The sequence below is a fragment of the Macrobrachium nipponense genome, chromosome 4 (genome assembly GCF_015104395.2).
Source record: "Macrobrachium nipponense isolate FS-2020 chromosome 4, ASM1510439v2, whole genome shotgun sequence".
Classification (NCBI taxonomy): Eukaryota; Metazoa; Arthropoda; class Malacostraca; order Decapoda; family Palaemonidae; genus Macrobrachium; species Macrobrachium nipponense.
Window position 1 is genome coordinate 25,507,102 of NC_061100.1, and position 11,508 is coordinate 25,518,609.

Genomic DNA, 11,508 nt, shown 5'->3' on the forward strand with positions numbered 1-11,508 from the left:
CTCTTCCATCTGACCAGGTTGAAACTACCTGACACCAGTGTGAGGTAAGCAAGCTAGTAATGTTGGCAAGGCAGAGTGCTCGGAAACGTCAAGAACAGAACACTTGGATAACCTTGACATGTGACTCTTTTTATTATTCTAAACATAGTACTATATGACCATGAAACTCCTGTCTTACAGATGTAGCAATTTGTGGTTTTTATGTCTATTTTATGGTATGTATATGTTCATTGTGCCAGAAATGAATGCAGGATTTGATGTACCAGAAACTCTTTATCAAATATCATTTAAGATGTTAGAATAAAATACTGCAATTATTGTTGAATGCTGCATTATTGTTACATGACATTAATGTTTCGTTTGATAAACTGTAAATTTTTATATATATACTTGTAATGTGAAGGTGATTGTTTGTTATAAGAATATTAAAAATGAAACCAAATTTCTGCATAAATGTGAGAGAGATGTAGAATCTTGTGATAAAAGAGAATGTGGTTGGATTGCAAAAGAGTTATATATTATGTGAATCTCAAGCTTAACTTGGTCCTAATTGTGGGAGTACACTGATATACAAAGGAGTCATTACTATAGTTTAGATGCTTATAGAGTGGTAGTCAGACAGTCAATCAGGGATCTTAGAATTTTGAGTTACTTTATAACCTATGGATCTTTATATTCAGGTCCATCCCTTTAGGTTAAGCCAGACCCAGAAGTTGTGAGTTAGAGCATAAAAATAAAATGGAAGCTAAGGACCCATTATCATTATATCCTGTCAAGCAGGAAAATGAAAATCTTAAGGATAACCCAAATGGAGTTACAGATTATAATGATGGTGCATTGTCTTTACACACACCAGTTAAAGTTGAGGTCAAGGCTGACATAGAAGATTATGAATATATAGTCACAGATGATAATGATGGTTCATTGTATTTAGACACTTCAGTTAAATTCGAGGTCAAGGCTGACCCAGAACATGAGGAGTTTACAGTTGCAGAATGTAATGATGGCTCATCGTATTTGGGTCCATCAAATGAGGTTGAGGTCAAGGCTGGCCCAGAAGGTTATACATCTGATGAAATTGCAATTACTGATGAAGAATTTAATAAGAAAATTATTGTGGAAGTTGGTAGATACAAAAAAGAGAAAAAGTTCACTTGTACCGAATGTGGAAGGGGCTTTTCACAGTCACATAAACTCAAAGTGCACATGAGAACTCACACTGGAGAGAAACCTTACACATGTGCTGAATGTCAGAGGAGCTTTTCTGTACTATATAGTCTCAAAGCACATATGAGAACTCATACAGGAGAGAAGCCGTTTAACTGTACTGAATGTGGAAGAACATTTTCGCAACCACGTGGTCTTAGAGTCCACATGAGCACTCACAAAAATGAGAGTCGATTCCTTTGCAATGAATGCGGGAAAAGTTTTTACGATGCAAGAGTTCTGAAAGTTCACATGAGGTCTCACACGGGGGAGAGACCTTATCCTTGCCCTATATGTCGGCGTAGCTTTATGTATTCAGGTAATCGCAAAGCACACATGAGGACTCATACAGGAGAGAAACCATACACCTGTGATGAGTGTCAGCGTAGCTTTTCTTACCTAGAAGTTTTGAAAAAACACATGAGGACTCATACGGGAGAGAAGCCGTATGCTTGCACTGAATGTCCAAGGACTTTTGCCCAGTTAGGTGGTCTCAGTGGGCACATGAAAACTCATACTGGAGAAAAGCCATTTACTTGCACAGAATGTCAAAGTAGTTTTGCAAGCTCAAGTCAACTGAAAAGGCATACAAGAATTCATACTAGAGAGAAGCCGTACACGTGCAGTGAATGTCACGTGAGTTATTCTGATTCACGTAGTATAAAAGCTCACATGAAAAAGCATACGTAAGAGATGTTGCTCTCCTCTGCAGAATATTTTTCATCTATAATAAAGTTTTTAATCAATTTTGCCCCTCTGAAATGTTTGCATAAAAGGCCGATTTTATTAAAAGAATCGCAAACAGTTGTGTGCACTTTGCTACAGTGGACATTAGCAATAAGGTTACGGGAATTAACTTTGTCATTAAAAAACTCTTACGGTTATCATTCAGACCTCTGGAGAGTGTGCCAGAAAATGGTAATTATGTGACAAATGATTCGTCATAAATAAAGTTTAGGAATTTATAATACTGTAGTTTAAATGCCTTCGAAAAGACACTTAAAAGTTAAGGATAGGCAGTCCCCGGTTATCGGCGGATTTGGTTAATGGCGAGTTCTGGTTATCGGCGCCTATGATAATAGAGTTATGGTGCCATAACATACCTAACAGGCACCATTACATAACTGATTATCAGCACCATAAGTGCCTTAAATTGACAAGTTTTGGTTAATGGCAGTTTTCGCTTGACATTGCCCCGCTGAGAACTGGTTACTTAGCCACTGGACCTGCATCTTATTGTGGGATCTGAAACACATTACATTGAAAAATGAACTTCTAATTACCAGAAATAAATTTCTCTGGTTCCACACTGGCAGCAGCCGTGAGTGAACTCGGACTACCAGATTGATAGCCAAGTACGTAACCCACTCGTCTAGTGAGGAATACGGAAAAGGCTGTACTAATTGTGTTAGGAGTTCCATTATCATTTGGTCATATTCCTTAGGAAATAAGTGAGGAGACTGTAAAGTAAGTTAACCAGTCAACACATGTTTTACCCAATTAGCGTCCCAAATTAATATAGCAAGTTAAAGTTTCGAGAATTTTTGTTACCCCCATTTGTACTTATGGTAAAAGATGTCAGGTTATTTGCTTAGAGGTTTTGGAAGCCAAGAGACAGCAAGGGGGATATTGGCCCACAGCCTACAATGTGTTTTGTGTAAAATGGAGATCCTGATATACTGCAGTCATAATTTCAGACTACAAAGTCTGAAGTTTTTGATATTTTTTTTAATTTTGATAAAAATTAGAACCCTTTTTTTTTATCTGCTGTTGGTATATTGTATTTTCATGTATTGCTGTATGCCATTCTCACAAGACTTGTATGGTTAAGGTATTGGCAGCACACCTCTCTGTCACACAGTTGATTGGGTCAGTAGCTACACATTGTGTTTACACACAATGTGTAGCTACTGAGCCACCCTTTGCTTCATGCATACTTGACATCAAGCCATCTAGGGGGAATAAGGGTTAGGAGTTGCCGTTCTGTGCCAATAGTTTAATTTGACCTCTCAGGGCCTTGGCTCTATCAGCGCTGTTCATTGGGAGATTTATGTAAATTAGTTTGTCTTATTAAACTACTTAATAATTCTCATTTACTAGACCAACAAGCTTGTTGTTAGTAGACTAAAAATTAAAAGGTTGCAGACCTTAAATATGAAAGAATTATATACAAAAGACGAGGGTTTTTAGTGCAAGTCAGCCACGTACAACTTACAATACGTAAATACCTGATCCCCTTAATTGTGTGATTCATGTTCGTCAGATTTTTATTTTTGGAAATGAATAAGTTTCCTCTTGGATTGCTTGGATGATTTCTTGAAGATAATATTTTTCATGTTGGCTGAAGAACTTGGTCTTCTTCATAAGATAAACATTTATTTTACATTTGGACAATTGATATTGCCATTTCATTTTATCCAATAAAACTGTATGGTTCCAAGAATGTGAAATACTCTGTGTTGTGTAGATATTCTTGAAATGTGTGACTTTTATAAGAAATTTTCTAGACATTGAATTTTTATAAAACATGTAATTTAATAATACATTAACAATGTTGAGGTCTTGGTAATAGTGTTGAAAGTTTGTAATATCAACCAAAACTCTGATAAGAGACTTTTCTACAGATTATGGTACTACAGGATTTGTGGTATGTAGGGTAGTTACAGAAGTTTATCTCTTGAAATAGAAATCATACTTTATGATGAAATTTATTACTTGTTTGTTTCAGTATGAACCAGGAAGCCTAATTTCTCCTCTCTTCCCTCTGACCAGGTTGAAACTACCTGACACCAGTGTGAGGTAAGCAAGCTAGTAATGTTGGCAAGGCAGAGTGCTTGGAAAACTACAAGAAAAGAACAGTTGGATAACCTTGACATAGTCTAAATATTAGAGTTTAAGGTCTTTAAATTCCTGATGTACAATTGTAGTAATTTCTAGAGTTTTATATGTTTTTATGGTATATATTCGTTGTGCCAAAAGTTAATACAGGATTTGGTGTACAGAAAACACTCATTAGATACCAGCTAAGATATCAGACTAAATTTTTCTATTGCTGTTAAAGTATAATTATTGTTGAATGCTGCATGCTTACATTGTTACATGAAATTTAGGTTTTCACTTGGTAAACTGTAATTTTATTTTGTATGTCGGGTAAAGCAGTAACTTTTACTGTGAAGGTGATTGTTTGTTTTAAGAATATTCAAAATGAAACTAGATATTTTTGTACATATGTGAGAGAAATGTAGAATCTTGTGGTTTCGGAGAATGTAAGGAGAGTGCAATACAGCTACATTTCAGTTGAAAAGGATGCTTATTATGTGAAATTCAAGATTAAGTTGGTCCTGTTTGGGAGTATCTGTGGGAATACACTGAAATATATAGCAGCAGGAAAGCTAAGGAGTCATTATATACTATAATTGAGATGTCATTTAGAGTGGTATTCAGACAGTTGGACGGGGAACTTGAAAAATTTTGAGTACTACTGTATAGCATAAGTAATCTTTGTATTTAGGCCTATCCCTTTTGATTAAGCGAGATCCAGAAGTTTTAAGTTAGAGCATCAAGGCAAAAATGGAAGCTAAGGACCCATTATCATTTTCTCCTGTCAAGCAGGAATATGAAAATCTTTTGGATAACCCAACTGCAGTTACAGATTACAATGAAGGCTCATTGTATTCAGGCCCATCATTTGAAGTAGAGGTCAAGGCTGACCCAGAAGATGATAAGTTTGCAGTTACAGAATGTAATGATGGCTCATTGTATTCAGGCTCATCAGTTGAGGTTAAAGTCAAGGCTGACCCAGAAGATTATTCGTTTGATGAAATTGAAGACGCTGAGAAGGACTCAGCAATTACTGATGAAGAACTTGATAAGAAAGTGATTGTGGAAGTTGGTATTCACAGAGAAGAAAATCAATTCACTTGTCCTGAATGTGGAAGGGGCTTTTCACAGTCACAGAAGCTTCAAGTGCATATGAGGGCTCATACGGGGGAGCAACCTTACACTTGTGATGACTGTCAGAGAAGCTTTTCCTTACCAAGCAGTCTCAAAGCACACTTGAGAAATCATCCGAGGGAGAAACCATTTAACTGTACTGTTTGTGAAAAAAAATTTTCACAGCCACATGGTCTCAAAAGGCACATGAGAACTCACAAAAAGAAGAGCCTCTTCCTTTGTAACGAATGTGGGAAAAGTTTTTACGAAGCAGGTGTTCTGAAAATACACATGAGGTCTCACACTGGGGAGAGGCCATATGCTTGCACACTGTGTGACAGTTCCTTTGCTCACTCAACTCATCTTAAAAGGCACATGAGAATTCACACTGGAGAAAGGCCCTATGTTTGCACAGAATGTCCTAGTCAGTTTTCTCATTCAAGTCATCTCAAAATACACATGAGGACTCATACAGGAGAGAGGCCATTTGCTTGCACTGAATGTCAAGCTAGCTTTAAACACTCTGGTCATCTCAAAGCACATATGAGAACTCATACAGGAGAGAAACCATTCACTTGCGAGGAATGTCAGCGTAGTTTTTCTAACTTTGACATTTTAAAAAAACACATTAGGATTCATACAGGAGAGAAACCGTATGCTTGCAATGAATGTTCACGTACTTTTGCCCAGTCAGGTAGTCTCACATTGCACATGAAAGTTCATACAGGAGAAAAGCCATTTACTTGTAATGAATGTCAAAGTAGTTTTTTTAGTTCAAGTCATCTGAAAAGGCATATAAGAGTCCACACCGGAGAGAAGCCTTACAAATGCAGTGAATGTCATATGAGTTTTTCTCAGTCACATGGTCTAAAAGGTCACATGAGAAAGCATATGTAAGGTGGCTGGAATGCTCTTTTGTGCTGAATATTTGTTTAGATTCAAGTTGTTGACAAGTTTTTGCTAAAATTTGTTCCCACAAATACAACTTTCATATTTTACATAGGAATTTAATTTGTGAACTCAAGCTGGAACACCCATTCAAACTTATTTACAAAGTCGTAAACAACTGACAGGCAAGAGGAAGCCCTTCCCACCTGTCAGTCTGCACTCCACTTTGCTTCTGGCTGCTGCCGTGTTCAGATGTCTTTCACAACTCTCTTCCTTTATTTTGGCATTCAAACTTTTTTTTATTAGACTTGTGTATTCCTTTTCTTTTTTTGATTGTGGACTATATTTTTGTTTCGCAATTTTTCATACCCATCGTCCTATTAAGTTTTCTTGCAAGGAATTAAGTATGCATCATCCTCCAATTTATTTCTTAATAGTTCAGTATATTTACCTTACAATTACAGTGCGGTAGATTTTTAGCCACTTGGAAGTTCTGTGATGGTAAAGTTTACCTTATTTAACAGTATAATCCTTGTAGCATGATCTGCCTTTGTACTAATTGGGAGTAAACTATGTAGCCTTATTCCTCTTGATTTCTATGGCTAAGTCTTTGTGACTTGATAATTCGGCAGACGAGGCAGGTTTCAACAATGGACAATGAATGTAAAAAAAGTGTTGGAAGGGATTTGAGGCGTTCTTCTGTTCTCTAAAATGTGTGTTGTTGTTCTGAAATTCAACTCACACTGACTATGGCTGTGAGTTTAGAGGGAGAAGAGTCTGCCACATATTAGAAGGCTTACATTCTTTCTGTGTCTTTCCCTTCAGTTTTGGGAATGGAGTCATTCAGTTCCCTGAGTGGCTGTCTACAATACTGGAATCATTTCCAGTTATTGGCAGTAGAGACAGAATATATCTGGTCATAGCTTGTTTTCAGCAGGTAACGAGTTCTTCTCACCTACCTTGGCTGTGAAACTTTTCTCTGCCCTGGCTTGTGGCAGACTTGGTCAGCCCTCAACAAGGGTTTGATTCCAGGAGGAGATCTCTGCTTTGTGAGGGAGATCTTTTGTATATCTGAGAAGCTATTACGGTCCTTCTCTCTTCATGACTCTCACCTTTAGGAGTTTGACTTAAGCTATACAAGTCTTTTTTTATGGTAGTCAGATATAGGACTGAACCCAGAGACTGTCTCATTTAGCCCTAACATTAGCATAGTTCTAGGCAAGTCATCTGTGCTCTTGTATGTATGGCCCTTGATTGGAAGATCTTTTTGTTCAGAGATGTCCGAAATTTCGTAACAAGATTCTGGACTGTCGGTCAATAAGTTTGAATCTTACAGCCTGATTGAATAATGGCATAGTACTTTTGGGGCTTCACAAGAAAGAAACTGTGGTTTATGACTCGAGCAAGAAATACAGAAGGTTTACACAAAAACTCAATCTCTTAAAACTACTTTATTCCCTAATTATTTTACAGTATATATTTATAATATATGAAAACTTACAGTATATGTAAAGTATATGTACGCAAAAACAACAAAATCAATTCTTATTAAATCTGCATACACATACGTGATAACTACCTTATTCCAGACTTAAACTATGAAACTACTTCCATATATAGAACAACCCCACACTTTCAACACCACTGCAACTAATTATGATTAACATAATATTCGGTCACTTTTGTTCTCAAAGAGTAAAGCCTTTAAGTAGTTCTGAATAACAAATATCATTATTAATTTTTTGTAGCATATTCTTTACTTAAATATTACCTGCAGCATATAAACAAAATGTTGATGAAGCTTTATTAACTTCACTCCACTTAAGCAAGTTATAAACAAAGGGTTTTCTTCATTTCTAGGCTAAGAAGTTTTATCTTCTCCTGTTGTTTTCCTTATATGTTTATTGTAGATCTTATTTTGTTTTCTAAATAAAGGAAAAATTTACATTCCTCCACACAAACCACTGCCTTTTCAGACACCTACTACAATACAAACCCTTTATGTAATGGCCTAGAAGACTAGCAATTCCCACATGCCGTATGTGCAGTATGCTAAAAGTGCAGGGTACTTTCCTCTGCTCCTAAATGGACAAGTAAGGTAACATCACAAGTTGGGTGAACCTACCAGTTGTTCAGAGAATACCCAAATTCCTCCCACGTATGGGCAGGTCTCTTCTGTAAAGAACAAAGGTTTGTGCTTGTGTAGGAACAAATGGCAAATTCTAAAAATAATTTACATTAATGGACCACCTCATTCAACCATTGCTGTTAATAGGGCCAGAAGCCAAAGTGGAGTGCAGACTGACAGGAGGGCAGGGCTTCCTTCTGCCTGTCAGCAGCTATTATCTTCTCAGTAAATTTGAATGCTGTTCATCTCGATGTTCGCAAGCTAAATACCTATGTAATGAACTTCAGGTTTGTATTTTGAAAATATAATTTTTTTTTATAAAAGCTGATTTCCTAAAATGGTCCCAAACAGTTTTGTATACTCCATTACAGTGAATGTTGGCAGTGAGGTTTCTTAAATTAACATTTTCATAGGAAAGCACGTCAGATTACCAGTCAGACTTACTTAGAATGTGACAGAGAAAATGAATTATGTGACAGATCATAAAAAATTAGGATTTTTTTTACAGTCCAAATGCCTTGGAAGAGACTATAACTGTGTCAATAGTACTTGTATTATCATTCAGTCAAATATAAGTGTTACTGGTAGGAGACAGTTTAGAAAGGTAACCAATCAATCCTCGTTTGTCCCATTTAGGTTACCAAATTATTATATAACAAGTTAAAAGTTTCTTTTTTACATTTTCATCAAAAGTTGTTTTTCAAGAGCTAGTTGGTCCCATTTATATACTTGTAAGGTGTCAGGTACAAAGTGTTCTGTATAGAAGGGAGATCCTCATATACTGTAAAGTAGTCCTAACATCAGGCTACAAAGTCTTGATTTTATGATTCCACTTATTTTAGTTTTGATGACAACACATACAAAACATACATAAGGCACTATAATCAGACATTGGCAGTCGCCAAGCACCATTGGGAAAAAAGACCATGAAATAGATTGGGAAAATATGAATTTTATGTTAAAGAACACAAACAAAATGCCCAGACTGATGTAGAGAATCCCTTCATAACATGCGTAAACAGCATAATGGCATAGGGAGCGGATTTGAAGACAGCTTATCTAGAAAAGACATAAACTACAATAGAAAAAAAAACTCAAAAACAAGAAACCATGCAGATTATGAACACCTCAATGGATCGGCAGGCAGAGAAAGGTCAATGTCATGAAGGCGGGGCTATACAGGAGAAGGAAGGTAATAACAGGAATATAGAGTTTAATTATAAATACAGCTGGGCTGTGTGTCTGGTCATTCCACGGATACTTGACAATGATAAGTGTTAATCCAGGAAAGCGCCCTCTTGGGAAGGACATTATATCCCACGGGAGAGGGGGCTACATTAAACATAATCTCATCCTGTGCAATTCCCAATATTTCCAACGATGAATCAATGGAAGGAAAGGAAGGGGACAGCAGAGAGAATGCTTCTGGAAGAAGGCACTGCTGAACAATCCAAATGAGGAGGAGAAAAACCCTCCCAAGAAGGACAAGTAGATGCTCTAGGATGCTCCCACTTCTTGTAGAATGCCCTCCACTGCAACACAGGCCAGGAATGACATTCCCGGCAAGGATTAGTAATGGTACAAAAATTAGATCGGCACCTACTGCATGTAGTATAGGGATCTGTAATGGTAGCACCCAAATACCTGGAGCACACTAATCCCTGAATGCCCGGGCACATGCGTTGACGAGGCCAAGAAGAATTGGAGAACTCCATGATAATCAACAAGGCACACACACAAACACACTGAAACAAAAAAATCATGGGCAAACAAAGCAATCGCCTTTGAAAGGAGAGCGCAAACGACTACTCTCCAAGGTGGTCAAAGAAGGACTGATGGTTCACGGGGTTCTATGCTTGATTGTTGACCAGCTTCCACCTTGTATATACGTATGAGTTGCTAGATGCCACAGATACCTTGCCTTACAATCGATTGTTTTTAACTGGTTTCAAGCTGGCGCAAGATGATTATCCTGTTGTTAAGACCAAAGGTTTGTTAGCTGTGAAAAATACAGTGATTAAAAATTTGTAACTTTTGAATAAATATCTCTGCTTGATACCATCCAGTTTCATTGAGGTCCTGTAGTAATTGTATTAATGCACAGAATAATTGTGTAAGTGATAAAGATAAAGGTAATATATATATACTATATTTATGAACAAAGTTACAGCCATGAAGGAAAATTGAGACTGGAGATGTTAAATACTACTTTGTTTGTATTACCAAGACATGGACTCAGCAACTGAAGTTATACAGAAGTAAGGGCCTATATGAGTGGTGGGTACAAGTCATAATGCAATGAAAAAAGGTCGGCAGGTCTCAGAACCGTCAACAGCTTAAAATCGAAATCTACCTATTGGTAATCCTCTTCATTCCATCTTTCAATTCCTTCTGAAACATGTTTTATGACCGGATCAAAAGAAAAACTAAGCTTAACTTACGTTAAAATTTTTCACCCAGGATAACTGAATCGAAACAGAGTCTAGCAAGTTCATGAAAATAGTTTTGTTTTAATCTGGTGTTCAATTCTTCATTGGTCAGACCTAAGTAAAATAAATCACAATCCATACATGGAATTTTGTATGCACAATATTGCTTAGGTCAGACCAGTAAAGAATTGAACACCAGATCAGAACAACACAAATACTCAGTAAGAACAGGTCACACAATTAAGTGAAAAGTCCCACAGAATACATTGGATGCAAAGCCAAATATTGTCACGTTGTAACAAAACTATTTCCAGGAACTTAGTATCTGTTTTGATTCAGTTAACCTAAGTGAATGATTTTAATGTAAGTCAAGGATTATTTTCTTTTGACTCGGTCATAAAACATAATATGTTCCAGAAGGAATTGAAAGATAGAATAAAGAGGATTACCAATAAGTAGATTTCAATTTTAACCTGTTGACCATTTTGTGACCTCCCAACCTTTTTGTATTCCCTTATGACTTGTACCCACAATTTATATAGGCCCTTGCTGCTCCATGTCTTGCTGTGACCATGCCTTGGTAGCAAGTCGATTTTCCTTTGTGGCTGTAACTTTGCTTGCATAATCATCACATTTTTTTATTGTGTCGTGATTTAAAACCAAACTTTATATATGTACGTGTAATAATATATATATATATATATATATATAGTATATATATACTATAATATATATATATATATATATATATATATATATAAATATATATATATATATATATATATATATATATATATATATATATATATATATATATATATATATATATATATATATATATATATATATATATATAATATCATAATATATATATGATATATATATTATATATATAATATATATTATATATATATATATATATAT

The 11,508-nt window shown here is 36.0% G+C and overlaps 2 protein-coding genes across 2 annotated transcripts in view; both read left to right on the forward strand.

The window, feature by feature from the left end:
• LOC135210814 (gastrula zinc finger protein XlCGF8.2DB-like) overlaps positions 1 to 2,174 on the forward strand; it is a 120,191-nt gene extending 118,017 nt beyond the window's left edge. The window contains exon 3 of the mRNA XM_064243680.1: positions 18 to 2,174. Coding sequence (XP_064099750.1) covers positions 739 to 1,896 — 1,158 coding nt within the window. The 5' untranslated portion in view covers positions 18 to 738 and the 3' untranslated portion in view covers positions 1,897 to 2,174. The remainder of the gene's footprint in view (positions 1 to 17) is intronic.
• Positions 1 to 8,471, forward strand: part of LOC135211315 (zinc finger protein 845-like) — a 37,974-nt gene extending 29,503 nt beyond the window's left edge. The window contains exon 2 of the mRNA XM_064244632.1: positions 4,762 to 8,471. Coding sequence (XP_064100702.1) covers positions 4,762 to 6,036 — 1,275 coding nt within the window. The 3' untranslated portion in view covers positions 6,037 to 8,471. The remainder of the gene's footprint in view (positions 1 to 4,761) is intronic.
• The last annotated feature ends 3,037 nt before the right edge of the window (positions 8,472 to 11,508 follow it).